This window comes from Gossypium hirsutum, chromosome A07 (assembly GCF_007990345.1).
Source record: "Gossypium hirsutum isolate 1008001.06 chromosome A07, Gossypium_hirsutum_v2.1, whole genome shotgun sequence".
NCBI classification, from domain to species: Eukaryota; Viridiplantae; Streptophyta; class Magnoliopsida; order Malvales; family Malvaceae; genus Gossypium; species Gossypium hirsutum.
In genome coordinates, this window is record NC_053430.1 from 84900698 (window position 1) to 84917692 (window position 16995).

The 16995-nt window shown below is 34.7% G+C and overlaps 3 protein-coding genes and 1 non-coding gene across 4 annotated transcripts; 3 read left to right on the forward strand and 1 right to left on the reverse strand.

The window, feature by feature from the left end:
* The first annotated feature begins 969 nt into the window (after positions 1–969).
* Positions 970–1269, forward strand: LOC107956391 (receptor-like protein kinase FERONIA). Its single transcript, XM_041074195.1, has one exon. It carries the CDS (start codon positions 970–972, stop codon positions 1267–1269), a length of 300 nt encoding a protein of 99 aa, XP_040930129.1.
* Positions 1270–3616: 2347 nt separating this feature from the next.
* On the forward strand, positions 3617–6305 carry LOC107956390 (receptor-like protein kinase FERONIA). Its single transcript, XM_041116945.1, has one exon. It carries the CDS (start codon positions 3782–3784, stop codon positions 5678–5680), a length of 1899 nt encoding a protein of 632 aa, XP_040972879.1. The 5' UTR covers positions 3617–3781; the 3' UTR covers positions 5681–6305.
* LOC121203744 (receptor-like protein kinase FERONIA) lies at positions 5720–6217 on the forward strand. The gene has a single exon (XM_041074196.1). The coding sequence runs from the start codon at positions 5720–5722 to the stop codon at positions 6215–6217; it is 498 nt and encodes a 165-aa protein (XP_040930130.1).
* Positions 6306–9746: 3441 nt separating the features above from the next.
* Positions 9747–9853, reverse strand: LOC121204145 (small nucleolar RNA R71). The gene has a single exon (XR_005899073.1). It is a non-coding gene; the product is annotated as a small nucleolar RNA R71 (small nucleolar RNA).
* Between the last annotated feature and the right edge of the window lie 7142 nt (positions 9854–16995).

Genomic DNA, 16995 nt, shown 5'->3' on the forward strand with positions numbered 1-16995 from the left:
GAGCTGGTTAACAGATGACGCCTATTTGACAATAGCCAACCAAGTGCTCTTCTTGTTGATACCAAAGTGAAACTCAGGTTCAACAGTGACATACCCTCGGACTCTGCTCCAAGGGAGTTTTATGTAACTATCAGGACCATGGGGACGAACAAGACCCAGAATGAGAACTACTAGCTGACATGGGAGTTTTCTGTTGATTCTAGGTTTAATTACTTTGTAAGTTACATTTTTGTAAGTTCCAAATAGAGATAACCAAAGAAGGTGATAGAGTGTTTGAGATCTTATTGGATAATTCAACTGCATAAACTACAGCAGAAGTTATATCCTAGGGTGGTGGTAATAGGATTCCTATATATCGGGATTATGTAGTGTCAATAGGAATGAAAGGAAATCAAAAGCAGCAAAATCTCTCTATTGCTTTGCATCTTTTGCCGCCTTAGAGAACTCTTTATTCTGATGCAATTTTGAATGGGCATGAAATCTTCAAATTGAGCAACGATTTTCCTCTCTTTGGACCTAGCTTTGATCTTAGATCTAGACCTAACATCCATCCTAAGAAGTCATCGGTTGTACAAATAACAAAGAAGAGAACAATAATAATTGTTGTTGTTGTTTCTCCTATCTCGGGCTTTATTACCGTCTCTCTTTTACTTCTTCTAATTTACCAGATACATTCCAATAAATTTTCCAACAGCAATAGCCCGGCTTCACCTTCAGATATTTGTCCCCACTTCTCACTAAGGGAGATTAAAATAGCTACCAAGAACTTTGATAAAAATTTTATCATCAGAAGAGGAGGATTCGACGACATCTACAAAGGATTCGCTAATGCCAGCTCTACCCCAATTGCGATCAAACTTTTGAATCCAAGCTCAAAACAAGGGGTGTTTGAGTTTAGGACACCAAAATTTAGTTTCTCTGATCGGATATTGTGAATACAAGAAGAAAATGATCTTTGTGTATGACTACATGGTTCATGGGACTTTGAGAGATCACCTCTTCAACACTAGAAACCCCCTTTTACAATGGGAGCAATGGCTCAAGATGTGTATTGGTGCTGCACAAAGGTTGCATTATCTCCATAGGGGTCCTAATCACACCATCATTCACCGAGATGTGAAGACCACAAATATTTTGATAAATGCTAAATGGATAGCCAGAGTATCTGATTTTGGATTGTCTAAACTGAATGACTTACCCAACACTCAGATTAGTATCGCCGTCAAGGGCAACATCTGGTTTTTGGATCTTAAATATTGCCGTCTTTAGAAAATAACTAAACAATTCGATGTCTATTCTCTCGGTGTGGTATTGTGCGAAGTACTATGTGCAAGAGCATCGATAGATCGAATTGTCGAGAATCATATGCAATAAGTTTAGCAGAGTGGGCACAACATTGCTACAACAATGGAACTTTTGATCAGGTAATTGATACTCATCTACATGTTAAGATCAAGCTTGCAAGTTTGTTAAAATTTGGTGAACTTGATATAAGTTGTTTGGCTTCAGAAGAGATGAAAAGGCTGACAATGAGTGAAGTGGTGTATGGACTTGAGCTTGCATTGAAGCTGCAAGGAAGTGAAATAAATAAAAACGCTGAGAATCATGCAAATAACTTATCTGTTGGAAAAATTATAATTTTTGGAAACTTTAAGGTATATTCTCGATTGGTAAAGGTGAAGAGTTAAATCATAAAATTATGGTTTTATATTTTGCTCCATGAGACTTTTATAACGATATATCATATGCTTAAAATAGTTGAATGATGAATGAGAAATTAATACTCAAAGTAAGCTATTTGTGAATATTTGTGGAGGAAAAGAAAAACTTAGATCCCACATTGGTTAAATACCAAGTGTGAGATATGTATATATATGAGAACCCACTTAAAGGATTATTAAATGACTAAGTTTAAAATCTTGCCTTGCATGCAGGAGGTGGTGTAGATCCAAACCTATAGAGGTTAGGGTGCACACGTATAACGTGGACAATTCGAAATGCCTTCCAAAATCCCATGCCTTATAAAAGCTTAAATATTTTTTTAGGAGACACTCACAACGAATTTATTTTGCTCTAGAAAATTCTTCTCTTTTTCCTCTCCATATTTTCCAACGTTTCAGTGATAGAAGAAGGTAAGGTTTGTTCGTTGATCACTGCAGAAGTGTTACTGCTTCGATCATCTTGTTGTTGTATTCTGGGAAACAGTCGACCAACGTTTCTCCAAGTACCATAGGAACGACAAAATCTATCTTGAAGAAACTGTATAAAACAGGCATCAACATTTAGTAAAACTCGATTCTTTTATTCGATTTCTAGTTTTCATAATCTTATTTATTGATTTTTCGTATATGATATTTTAAATATAAATTATTTAATTTAATTTAATTTATATAAATATTTGTTTACTAACGTGTTTTGTCCAACATCATCCACCATTGATTATCATGTATTGTTTACTAGTGGTGAATCAATGAAAGTTGGACGCTAGAATTTTTATTTTTATTTTACCAATTGTAATTTTAATTCCAACTTTCTATGAACAATTATTTAATAGGTTTTTTTATAAGACTTCACCAAGTCTTCATGGTCGACGTCGGTAGACAAGTCTTCATGGAGAGAAAATCCATGGAGTTTGTGGAATTGTTTTTGGATAATGAAATTCTTGGTTGTGTGCTCGACAATATAATATTTTTTATCACTTATTTTTTAATATTATAAATATTTTTTATTAGAAAATATATATTTCATTAAAATAAAAAATCAATATATTTTATAACTCTAATATTTATTAAGAATAAAATTTTATATCATTTATATATTTAATGTTAATTAGTCTTCATATCCAACGCCCATAGACAAGTCTTGTAGAGAAAAATCTTCATGGTTGGAAATTTTATGTGATTATATTTTTTAAAATATTAAATTAGATAATATTAGTAATGTTACAAATTTTTTATTTTATAGAGTAGATATATATTAAATAACAAGTTTAATGAATTTTAGGATTTTAGTGTACTTCAAAAATGGAATTCTATATTATTTATATTTCTAATGCCCATTAGTTTTCATGATCTATGGTTGAAGACAAGTCGGAAATTTTTTTTATAATGGCACTTTGGTTGTGAGTTCAATAATATAATAATTTGTACTTAATTTATTTAAAAGTAACTAGTTGGTACCTAAATTTTGTTGGACTTAATTGTTACTTGAACTTATTTTTCATCACACACCTTAATACTTTCACACTAACACTATTACTTTATACTAATATAATATTGACAACTAATTACATAATAACATGTGACAGTCTCTTGTTATAATCGTCATAGGCATAGTTACTTAAATAATATATTCCACAGCATTTTACAATTAAACTTTCTAAGACTTTCCCAAGTCTTTCAAATGGTCGATGTCCATTGATGAGTCTTGCAGAGAAAATTCGTGGGGTGTATGGAAAGTTTTTATTTTTTTATTTAAAAATGACTACACCATAGATTTTTTTTTCATTTGAAGTTAATTTATAATAATACAAAATTTTATTTAGAAAATTCCCACCAATATGAAAACAACAATAAATTATAGTATGATATACTACAACTAAGTTCACCTACTTGAATTAACTTGTCTCTCTCTTTTTAAAGTCTCTGATTGATTCAAACATTTTCCTTATTCTCACTAATTTGGAGTTCCATATTCTCATATTTCTGGTTTTTTTTTTTGCCTACAAAACGTCCTGGTTGGTTCTTTCCATAATCTTTTCGTCTTTCTCTTTATCGTGAAGATGAAGACAAACAATGAAACACTTAGTTTGCAAAGATTACTTATCACACTTTTAAATCTTAGAGTCTTGATTGCAGTTACAGTAGGGGAAGTAGTCCCTTCTTATATCCCCATTGAAAACATCACCATTAATTGTGGCTCTTTCTCTCACTCCTTAGCTTCAGATGGCCGCCTTTGGAGTGCAGAAAACAATTCTAGATTCCCCGTCCTACATTCACGAAACAATCAATCTCTGTTTTTAAGTGCCTCTACTGGGTATGAACCCTACATCACAAGCCGCCTTTCCTACTCGGAGTTCACCTACATGATCCCCCTTACTGCTGGCCCGAAGTTCATTCGCTTGCACTTTCATCTACATTCATACCCAGGCTTTAATCTGTCTAAGGCTTTCTTCACTGTTAAAGCAGGTCGGTTTACACTTCTCAGAAACTTCAGTGCTTTACTTCATGCTCAAGGCAAGGAAACTCTGGTTAAAGAATTCTGCGCTAACGTTGAAGATGGAGAGACCCTAAATATAACATTCTCTCCGAGTTCGGCTATCTCAGATGCGTATGCTTTTGTAAACGGGATTGAAATTGTGTCTATGCCCACCAACCTATACTACAGACCTGCCAGTGATGAAGGTGTTCCCCTCCTTGGCCACCCTACGGGTAGGTTGTATAGCTGGGGAAACAACACTGCCCTTGAGATGATGCATCGGATCACTGTTGGTGGAAAACAAATCCCACCTGCAGAAGACACTGGCATGTATCGAGCCTGGTCAGGGGACGACGATTACTTGACAGTTGCGGGACCTAGTGCTCTTCTAGTTAACACGAGTGTTAATCTCAGCTTCAGCGCCGTGCCATCGTTCTCTGCTCCGGGATCCATCTATAAAGTTGCTAGAACAATGGGAACTAACAAGACTATGAATAAGAATTATAATCTCACTTGGGAGTTCCCTGTTGATTCTGACTTTAATTACTTTGTGAGATTGCATTTTTGTGAGTTCCAAATAGAGGTAACGAAAGAAGGTGACAGAGTTTTTGAGATCTTCATAGCCAACAACACAGCAGAAACTCAAGCAGACGTTATAGCCTGGAGTGGTGGAAATGGAGTTCCAATATATAGAGATTACGCAGTGGCAATAAGGAATAAAGGAAATCAAAAGAAACAAAATCTTGCAATTCAGCTACATCCTGACCCGGCATGGAGAACTATGTATTCAGATGCAATCCTGAATGGAGTTGAAATTTTCAAATTGAGCAGGAGCGGTGATCTTAGCGGACCTAACCCCGATCCAACGCTCGTTTTGCACTTAGGAAAGAAGAGGACGATAAATGTTGTTGTCGTTGTTGCTGCTCCAGTTACCGGCTTTGTTACTATCTCTCTTTTACTTTTCGTGATTTTCCGAATACGTTCCAATAAATTTGCCAACAACAGCTGCCCTTCTCTACCATCTGATATTTGTCGCCACTTCTCACTGAGGGAGATCAAAACTGCTACTAACAACTTCGATAAGAATCTCATCATTGGAAGAGGCGGATTCGGTGAAGTCTACAAAGGATTCGCTAATGCTGGCTCCACCCCTGTTGCAATCAAACGCTTGAATCCAGGTTCACAACAAGGGGTGCTTGAGTTTAGGACTGAAATTGAGATGCTTTCGAAACTTAGGCACCAAAATTTAGTTTCTTTAATCGGATATTGCCAAGATAATAAGGAAATGATCCTTGTATATGACTACATGGCTCATGGGACCTTGAGAGATCACCTCTACAACACTAGTAGTCCCCCTTTACAATGGGAGCAGAGGCTCAAGATGTGTATTGGTGCTGCACATGGGCTGCATTATCTCCACCGAGGTCCCAACCACACCATCATCCACCGAGATGTGAAGACAACAAATATTTTGGTAAGTTAGAAATGGGTGGCCAAAGTATCTGATTTCGGATTGTCTAAAATGAATGACGTAACCAACACTCATATTAGCACTGCTGTCAAAGGCAGTTTCGGGTACTTGGATCCTCAATACTATCGTCTTCAGAAACTAACCGAGAAATCTGATGTGTACTCTTTTGGTGTGGTGTTGTTTGAGGTGCTATGTGCAAGAGCACCAATAGATCGAACTGCTGAGGATCATATGCAAATAAGTTTAGCAGAGTGGGCACAACATTGCTACAACAATGGAAGCTTTGATCAGATAATTGATCCCTTTTTACAAGGTAAGATCAAGCTTCCAAGTCTGTTAAAATTTCGAGAAGTAGCTATAAGTTGTTTATCTTCGGAAGGGATGAAGAGGCCCACAATGAGTGAAGTGGTGTATGGACTTGAACTTGCATTGAAGCTGCAGGGAATTGAAATAAATGGAAACGATGAGAATCATGCAAATGACTCATCTTCCATAGATTATCATGTATTGTTTACTAGTGGTAGTGGATCAATGAGAGTTGGTCGCTAGATTAGATGCTTTAATTATTTGCTCATTAATTGTAATATTAATTCCAGCTCTTCATGAACAACGGTTTCATATTCAATGTGTTAAATTAGCTACAAGTTGTATCATGCATGTAAAATCTTTTTAGTTAAAATTACCACTTTTGTGAAAGACTTTATTTCAAGAATTTATTATAAAAAACTTCATAAATTTCTTTCAAGGTTTGGACATAAAAGTTAAAATCTTGTGTTGCAACATAAATAATATATTTCACAAGATTTTATAATTAATCTTTTTTAATGGAAAAAGAAAGTGGAAAAATCAAGTTGTTTTTGGTGTAAGACTTTTCCAAATTTTCATGGTCCTGTTGTAACACCCTAAACCCAGTTTAGACGGGAAGGCCAAGTCTAGAATGTCACATTAACTTACCAGAACATAGTCATACTTAACACGAATTTTTCAATCCATAATTAAGCCATAAAATAATTTGTTTTCTGAAAACATAGTTAAGTCTTCAAAGCTTAAATAAAAATTAAAGACATAAATTCACACAAGCATATACATATATAATAAGTCTGATAGATGACCATGTCCTACGCCTATCAGCCGCTTAATCCTGTGATGTTCCCTGAAATTCATTCAAATAGTTAGTGTGTTGTAGCGTAGAATCTAACATAAACATACTAGCCTATGTGTAAGAGCTCAGATGTTATTGAGTGTTCAGATAACAATTCAGACTCATCAGTCAATTTAATAACCGAAAACATATTTGGACACAAAACAGTCCTAATACGTAGCAGATCAGTCACAGACGTACGTATAACACAAATACGATAGCAGATACAAATGTCATACATGCACAAATAAAGATGCAATTCCCTATTCCAACCGCTACACACCATCTGCATCCACCCTACACACCAATAGATATATAATACCCACCCATCCCTACACACCTCATAGTGTCGGTATGACACGTTGCAGTGTTTACAATCTCACTGCCAGATTAGACATAATTATGGGTGATTTTGACCATCAAATCAATATAAACACTTCCTTCAATCCATAACTTCTGCCCCATGCACTTGTAAAACATATAACAGACATGTATATATAATTCAGTTTTAGATACAATCATGCAATTCTAATATAACAGGGTGTCGATATCATTAATGTCTAGCCCATACCGATATCCAGAATTAACTAGTATTCATGATAACTAGCTCATATAATTTAGTTCAATTCATACTTATCCTGCGAATAACTTATTTTCGCCTCGCACATCAATTACAACTCTAACAGAATTCAGTTTCTCGGCTCACACACCCATGTGGCTCCACACGGCCTGACACACGTCCGTGTATCTTAAATATAAAGTTAGTGAGTTACACAGCCTAGACACATGCCCGTGTGACTCAATTCCAAAGTTAGTGAGTTACACAGCCTGGACACATGCCTGTGTGTCTCACTCGTGTGACCCTTGCACCTCATTTTTTACACACGGTCTCGCACACGCCTGTATGGTTTGCCCATGTGACCACAAATCCAAAGTCAGAGAGTTACACAGTCCACTAATAAACCATAAAAGTAACACTTTCTAATCCCATACTTAGCACACTTTTGGATGATTTATCATATAATTGAATGAATTAGATGCTCTTAATCTTTTAATTTCATGTTTTATACTCAGGAGAGCATAGGAGAACAAAAGGAGTAGAAAACGGGCTGATTGAAGGACCCACACGGCTAAGACAGATTCCACACGGGTGGAGCACACGCCCGTGTGAGCCACACGGGCTGGCCACACGCCCATGTGGCAGCCCGTGTCGATATCGCTCCAGGTTTCCCAAATACACGAAAAAAGCCAATTTTTAATGTTTCTGGGCTGTCTAAAGTCTATAAATACATACCAGAGGAAGACCTAAAGGGGACACGCAGAGTAGAACACAAGAATTACTCGAAGAACACCAACAGATTCAGCTTGGAAGCAAGATCTCCTTCAAGACAGAAGATCTCCCTTCAATTTCTCTCAAAGTTTTTGGGTTTCTTTATGTTTTGTTATTTTCCTATTTTTGAGATGTTTTTCTACTACGATATGAACTAAACTCCCTAAATACCTATGGAGGATGAAACCTGAGATGGATCTTATTGTTTAATAATCTGAATTTAATGATAAATACTTATTCTTGTTCTTAATTATGTTTTCTTAATTCTTGTTTTAATATTTTCAAAATATTAATTCAAGATGATGTGCTTATTCAGTGGAGCAAAAGTCCCTGTTTAAGAGTAGATCTCACATAATTAAGTGGAGTTGCATGCAACCCTAGAAATAGGGCGACATAAATCTGCTGGATTAGAGCAAATCTAATAAGGGAATCCATAGATCGAGTTAATGCGACAATAGAGGTTTTAATTAGAAAGAGATTTCAATTAATCAACCTAGAGTCAGTTGTTTTTAGTCTCGAAAGAGATATTAACATAATTTAGGGATTTCTACGGATCAAGACAAGTGAATAAATCGTTAGATTTAGAATCGGAATAATAAGTGAAGTCTAGGTGGATTGTCCCTTGGGTATTGTCTTTATTATTGGTTTATTCGATTATTTTCTTCACTCTCTGTCGCGTTCTTTAGTTAATTAGTTAGTTAATTTTAGATTAAAACAAATCACTTATAATTTAGGTTAAATAATAGAAAGAAAGTTAATACTAGTACTTTTAGTCCTTGTGGATACGATACTCTGGACTCACCGTGACTTTACTACCATTCGATAGGTGCACTTGCCTTAGTCATTATCGTAGTCTAGTTTAGTGGTTCATAAAAAGATCATCAAGTTTTTGGCGCCGTTGCTGGGGACTAGAATATTAGAAACGCTTAATTTTTATTACTTTAGTCATTTTTTATTTTTTATTGCAATTTATTTTTTACTTTTAATTTTACTAATTTTTCTCTTATTTGCTTATGGCTGGTTTTTATAGTTTATGACTAGAAGAAACCCATCAGGACCTCTATTTTAATGAAATTGAAAGCACGGCTCGTAGAAATAGTAGAGAAATAAGGCAAAGTCTACAGTATATAGAGGAAGAGCACGAGGATGATACTAGCACTACCGAGGAGATGGCTGAAAATCATAATAATCCGCTACCTCCTGTGGTTGCAGCGAATCTCGTAAATTAGAATCCTGCTCCTCGTACTATGTACGACTATGCTAAGCCTAATTTAGCGGGGACTGAATCGAGTATTGTTAGACCTGTAATTGTTGCAAATAATTTTGAACTGAAACCTAACACTATACAAATGATTCAACAGTTTGTTTAGTTTTATGGTTTGCAGGATGAAGACCCAAATACTCATTTGGCCAACTTCTTAGAGTTCTGTGATACTTTCAAGATAAATGGCGTTTCTAACGACGCCATTCACCTTCAGTTATTTCCCTTTTCATTAAGAAATAAAGCTAAACAGTGGTTGAACTCATTACCACGAGGTTCCATCACTACTTGGGAACAAATGATCGAAAAGTTTTTATTAAAGTATTTTCTGCCGGTTAAAAAGGAAAAGTTGAGGAATGATATCTCTTCTTTTGTGCAAATGGATTTAGAAACTCTTTACGATGCGTGAGAGTGGTATAAAGACTTATTGAGAAGGTGCCCTCACCATGGGTTACCTTTATGGTTATAGGTTTAGACTTTCTACAATGGTCTAAACCCTTCAACTAGACAACTGATCGATACAGCCACCGGTGGAACCCTAAATAACAAAACACCCGAAGAGGCTTATGAATTTATTGAAGAGATGCCACTGAATAACTATCACTCGCAAGTCATGAGGACAAAGCCTAATAAAGCAGTCGGTGTTTTCAACCTCGACACGGTCACTATGTTATCAAACCAGGTAGAGCTTTAAAATAAAAAGATTGATAGTTTATGTGTCTCTACACAGGTACATCCAGTGATGCAGTGTAACGCAAGTGGAGGAGGATTGAATAATATAGAATGCCTGGCCTACGACCTTAGCACTACGAATGAATAAGCCAACTATATGGGTAATAATTCTAGACCTCAGAATAGCCCCTATAGTAATACTTAGAATGCAGGTTGGAGGAACCATCCCAACTTCTATTGGGGTGGTCAAGGCAATTAAAGACCACAACCCCCTCCAGGCTTTCAACTACCTTACCAGCAGGAAAAGAAACCGAACCTTGAGAAGATGCTAACGAAATTCATCTCAGTGTCAGAAACACGTTTCCAAAACACCAAAATAGCGCTTAAAAATTAGCAAGCGTCAAGTCAAGGTCTCGAGACTCAAATAGGTCAACTTGCTAAGCTGATCTTAGAAAGACCATAAGGTAGCTTGCCTAGCAACACCAAAACTAACCCAAGAGAGCAGCTCCATGTGATTATGGTTCAATATGAAGAAGGGTTAGTTGAGTCCAAACCAGAACCAAGGTAAGAAACTATGATAAGCCAAGATAAGGTGGATGAAAGCTAGATTAAACAAAAACCAGTAAGCAGAGAATACACACCTCGCGTGCTATACCCTAAAGTGATAAAGAAAGACCGCGTAGATGAACAATTCGGTAAATTTATTAACATATTAAAAAAGTTACATATTAACTTACCATTTATTGAAGCTCTTTCGTAGATGTCTAATTCAGTGAAATTTTTAAAGGAGCTTCTAGCAAACAAATAGAAGTTAGATGATTCATCGCATGTGGAATTAAATGTAGTTTGCTCGGTAATTTTACAGAATAAACTACCCAGTAAATTAAAGGATCCAGAGAGTTTTACTATTCCTTTTTAATTGGTAGTTTAGCTGTTAATAATGCTTTGGCCGACTTAAGGGAAAGTATTAACGTCATGCCCTATAAAATGTTTAAGCAACTAGGTCTTGGGAAGCCCAAACAAACTAGGATAAGTATACAATTGGCAGATAAAACTATTAGGTTTCCTAGGAGACGTACTCGTTAAGATTGATAAATTCATAGTCCTAGTGGACTTTGTTGTTTTAGACATGGAAAATGATGGTGACGTTCTTTTAATCTTAGGGCGACCCTTTTTAGCAACTATCAGAACTATCATAAATGTTGGTACAGGTGAATTAACGTTTCGCCTAGGTGATGAATCGGTTACTCTTCAGGCTTGTGATTCGATTGAAATATCAAGTAATGAAGATAACCTTATAAATCCGGTTAATAAGACTAATCAGGTGGTTCAACCCTCTTTGAAGGAAAAACTTTTGAGAAACATAAATGAGCCACAATCTAGTTCATGCACGAACAATGGAACCATCCATGAACGACAAATGCTACAGATAGATAAACTAGATGAATGGTGGACTTATGGCAAGGAGGAGCAGAAGCAACACCATGTCAAGTTTAACGAGACGAACCAATTCAAAGTAGGTGACCAAGTGTTATTAGATGAAACCAACTCTCGAATTATCACTACAGAGCTCAATGCAAATGGAGCAACTCTTTTTACAGTACTTAAAGTCTTTCCATACAGTACAATCGAGGTAACCTATTCACAATTCGGCACTTTTAAGGTAAACAATACTCGAATAAAACCTTATTTAAATAAAGGAATTGACAATGAGAAAGAGGAGTTTTGACTCCGTGATCCACCGTGACCATGTGAATAAGAGCTAAGTCGAGCTTAGACTCTAAATAAGCACTTATCGGGAGTCAACCTGAGCACTAACACCACTAACTAATTTATTTTTTTATCTATTTTTCATGTTTAAATACAGGTCTTTGACCCACACGGCCTGGACACACAGGCGTGTCCCAGGCCGTGTGCTTTAACAGAGGTTAAACAGTGAGTTACATGGCCTGGTGACATGGCCGTGTGACCCACACGGCTTGGACACACGAGCGTGTCCTAAGCCATGTGGAAACAGGGCTTAAATCACCCAAAATCGATAGATATGTGCTAAAAGAGGCCATACGGGTGTGCGACACGGCATGTCATAGGCCGTGTGAAAACTGGAGCTAAATTTTAAAAATTTTAATAAGTCAGAGAGCTTCACGGGTAAGGCACATGGCCGTGTGTTCAGACACACAAGCGTGTGGGATACCACACGGGCGTAGGAGAAGCGAACAATGAAGCAAAAGGCCTGGACACACGGGCGTCCAAGGCCATGTGACGAATGGGTTATTATTTTCCTCGATGAACATGGGCTGGAATTTGAGCCACACGGGCGTGTGACATGACCGTGTGGCCTAACACGGACTGTTACACGACCGTGTCACCCATAAAAGTCCCCAAACCTTAAAATTTTATTTTTTATCTTCTCCAATTTTCCCCAACCAGCAGTCACTCACTCCTCCTCCAGCCATCGACCCCATCTTTTATCCCTCTCTTTTCCTTCCCAAGGCCACACTTACCACACTTTTCCCTCTCCAATCTTTTCTTTTCCTTTCCTCTCCCTCTTGCCCTACCTTGAGCCCACGACCCTCAAACCACTCCACCCCCAGCGCCATTCCCCCCTCCTTTATGTTCCTCCCTATCACGAGGACCCACTACAGCCTCCACCATCGAGTCACCGACATGCTCCCTCTGCTGTTAGCTCTCTAGGAGTATCCTCCGAGGAGTTTGCTAGTTTTCGTCAATACTGTACTCAAAGGTTTGACAGTATTGATGTGACTTTACAGAAAATCTGTCAGTATCTTCATATCACTCCTCCAGTGCTACCGACTGATCAGTCTGATGATGAGGACCATTGAGGCAAGTTATTTTTATTTTTATTTTTATATTTTATTTTATTTTTATTTTTCTTTTTATATCATTTTGTCTTTATATTTTAAACTTTATTTTAATGATTATAGTTGTCTCTTTACGAGTAACCCTTTAATCTTCTTCAGCATTGTGTTTATTTTCTTATCAGTTGCTCAGGATTTTGCACTACCCCTACATTTATCGACAATTCCGCTTTTCACTAGTATGGGAAATTCATCCACCATTCAGGGCAGTTTCAATCATCTCCCTGTGTTATGATATTTTGTCTCTATTATGATTTATATTTGTTTGCACATTGAGGACAATGTACATCTTAAATGTGGGGAGGTTATTTATATGATTATTTGAAAATCGCTGACTTATGCGTTGTGTTTAAGTAATTTGCTCATATTACTTTTAGAATGAACTCTTATTAACTTTTGATTTTCATTGATATATTTTAGATTAAATTTATAGATACTTGTACATTGATGGTTTAAACTTTAAGATACGAACACAAGACTAAAAAATAAACAAATGCTTACCCAATGAACCAACATGCTCATTCTTAATACACAAAGGCATAAGATTAAACTTAAACAAGGAATCCTAAGTTAAGGGTTCAAATAAAGAATTAACAAATTCCAAAATTTATGCAACTTAAATCTCAAGTGAGCAAACAAAACACACAACCATAGAAGCAAACACATCGACACAACTTAATAACAAAAACTCAAATTTTAGAGCGTTAGATCTATAAATGAGTTTTGTAGAGAAAATTCGTGAGGTGTACAAATTTTTTTTATTTTTTATTTAAAAATGACAATACCATAACTCTTTTGCTACTAGAAGTTAGTTTACAACAGTACAAAACTTCATTTAGAAAATTCCCATGGACATGAAAACAACTATATTAATAGAACTAGGTTCACCTAATTGAATTAACTCGTCTCTCTCGTCCTTCATCATTTTCTCCAACATCTTTACGATCATCAACCACTTCCAACACTCCAATGCTAAGACTTGTGTATGACTAATGAATTCAAAACCATGGAATTGCAACATGGTGATTCCCATAATAACGAAATTTAAAGTCCTGATGTTTGGTTCAACGAAATCACCATTTCATTCGGTTACCATTTTACACGTTGCAATAATTAATTTGTTTGGTTCATTGTTTAAGTGATTTTGTAGAATTGCTATTATAACTTTATTTTTTCAAGTCCAACAATAGAGATTTAGAGGTAAGAGCTCCAAGTAAAAGAAAAAAATATGTTTCCCAAATATCCGTTGTGGAATTTCAACATGCAACAAGTTATTTTTGCCATTCTAAAAAAAAGTTTTTCTTTGAGTTGTTTTTTGTTTAAGACTTTTCCAAGTCTTCATGGTCAATCCGTAGACAAATGTTGCAGAGAAAATTCGTGGAGGAATTGTTTTTGGACAATGAAACTCTTTCCTTGTGTGCTCATCATTTCTTACCAAAAGTTAGTTTTAATATAGGATAATGTGACTTTAAGTGTGTTGAAATGTATTTTTTTATTATTTATAAGTTGAATGTTATGAATAGTTTTAAGTATTGTGTAAAAAAATAATATTAAATAATTTTATGAATATTATAGAATAGATATTTTAATATGTTTTAGAATTTTAATATTTATTAAAAATAAAACTATACATCAATTACACTTTTAATGTCCATCAGTCCTCATAGTAGTCAACACTCATAAACAAGTCCTGTAGAGAAAAATCCTGATGGCCGGAAATTTTATAGATTTATAATTTTTAAAATATTAAATTAGATTATATTAGTAATGTTATAAATTTTTTATTTTATAAATTAGATATACATTAGATACAAATTTAATGTACTTTAAAATTTTAATGTGCATTAGAAATAGAAATTTATATTCTTTATACTTCTAATGTCCATTAATTTTCATGGTTGAGGTTTGGAGACAAACAAGTCTTATAGAGCAAATTTGTGGATTGGAAATTAATTTTATAATGACACTCTAGTTGTAGGCTCAACAATATATTCATTTGGTATCTAAATTTGTTCAAAAATAATTAATAGGTATTTTTTTTTAGATTTAGTTGTTATCTAAATTTGTCCATTACACACTTTTGTATATTTATATTAACACTGTTAATCCATACTAATGTAGCATTGACAACCAATTATATGATGATATGTGATAATCTCTAATTATGATACGTGACAAGTATAAATAATTTTTTTATAAAATCTTTAAAAATATATAAATTAACGAAAAAATTCAATTTAAAAATGAACCTAAATAAATAATTCAAAATCAATTGTGTCTAATAATTCAAAGTATTTTTTTATTAAGTTAACATATTTTGATGGATAAATTGACAATATAAATGATTAGTAGAACTGAAACTTAAATCCTAAAATTCAAAACTTATTAGTTGTGAGAAAAGTGTATGAATATATATCTATAAAAAATAATAGTTAAATTAATATATATTTAGTTAAAAATTATCACTCCACTTTCTTTTGTAAAAAAAAAAAAAATTCTTATTCCAGTAACTGGGATAAATCCTACGAGAAACTTTGTGACCCGAGCGAGACTCTTACAAGGACTTATCCAGTTGTTTTCTTCCACCTTTGCTTCCATTTTTGTTATCTTTTTATGCCGAGGGAACCCTTGGTTATCTTTAGGCTCTTTTTTGCCTGGACTTGGGCCTTGTACCCGAGTTTTATTGTAATATAGTTATATTTGAACACCTCAAGAACTAATGCGATGTATGGTTGCTAAAAATATTGGGAAAATCCTTGTATTTAGGTGTGGATTGTACTTCAGTTCAGCTATTAAAAAAAAAGGGGTAAATTAGTTTTTATACATTATGAATGTGCAAACTAGCTCATCCATTAAATTTTATTTGTTAAATGATGATGTGAACTTGTTGAAAATAATTTTTTATGGGTAAACTATAAAACTGGTCACCTGATAAGTGCTACAAATAACATGTTTCTCATTCTTAATGTTATTTTAGGTGATTATTCGATGTTAATGGTGAATTTTATGCTCCCAATCCCTTAAATTCATGCTTTTATACTTAGGAGAATATTTGAGAGCAAAAGGACCAAAAAACGAGCGAAAACCAAAAAATAGGAGTAAGGTATAGGAGCCACACGGCCTTGTGGTAGGCTGTGTTGATTTCACGAATTGACACTCTAACCTGCAGAAAATCATTTTTTTTAGGTTTTTCGGGCATTCTAAGACATATATAAGATAGGAGGGAACATTCATAGAATACTCAAGAAAACAACTCGAAAAACACCATTAAAGTTGATTCTGAAGTAAATTTCCGTTAAAATTGAAGACTTCCAGTTGATTTCTTAGGAAACCATCATGAGTTTATTTGTTTCTTGTGGTTATACTGTATCTTAGATATTATTATTTTCAAGCATGAACTAATTTTCTAAATACCTAAAGAAGATGAACCGTGTGATGGATTTTTTTCGTTTGATTTTTATTTTACGTAATAAATATTTAGATCTTGTTATCAATTATGTGTGTTTAATTCTTGGTTTAATATTTCTAAATTATTAATCCATATTTGATGTGCTTAAATTAGAGGAGGAATAGACCCTATATAAAAGTAGATATTGTGTAATTTAGTAGAGTTGCATGCAACCCTAGAAATAGGACGACATAAATCTACCGAATTAGAGTAAAATCTAATAGGGGAATCCATAAATCGAGTTAATGCGACAATAGGAGTTTTAATTAGAAATAAATTTCAATTAATCAACCTAAAGGCAGTTTCTCTTACTCTCGAAAGAGATATTATCATAATTTAGGGATTATACGGATCAAGATACTAAGTAAATAAATTGCGAAATTTGGATTGATAATGACAGATGAAATCTAGGTGAATTCTTTCCTGGGTATTGTTTTGCTTCTTGGTTGTTAATCGATTGTTTTCCTGTTTTGTTCTTTGTCGTGATCATTAGTTAATTAATTTTGTTAATTTTAGTTTTTAATCAATCACTCGAATTATTCAGTTAAATAATAGAAAAACAGTAATTAGTACTTTTAGTCCGCGTGAGAATGATA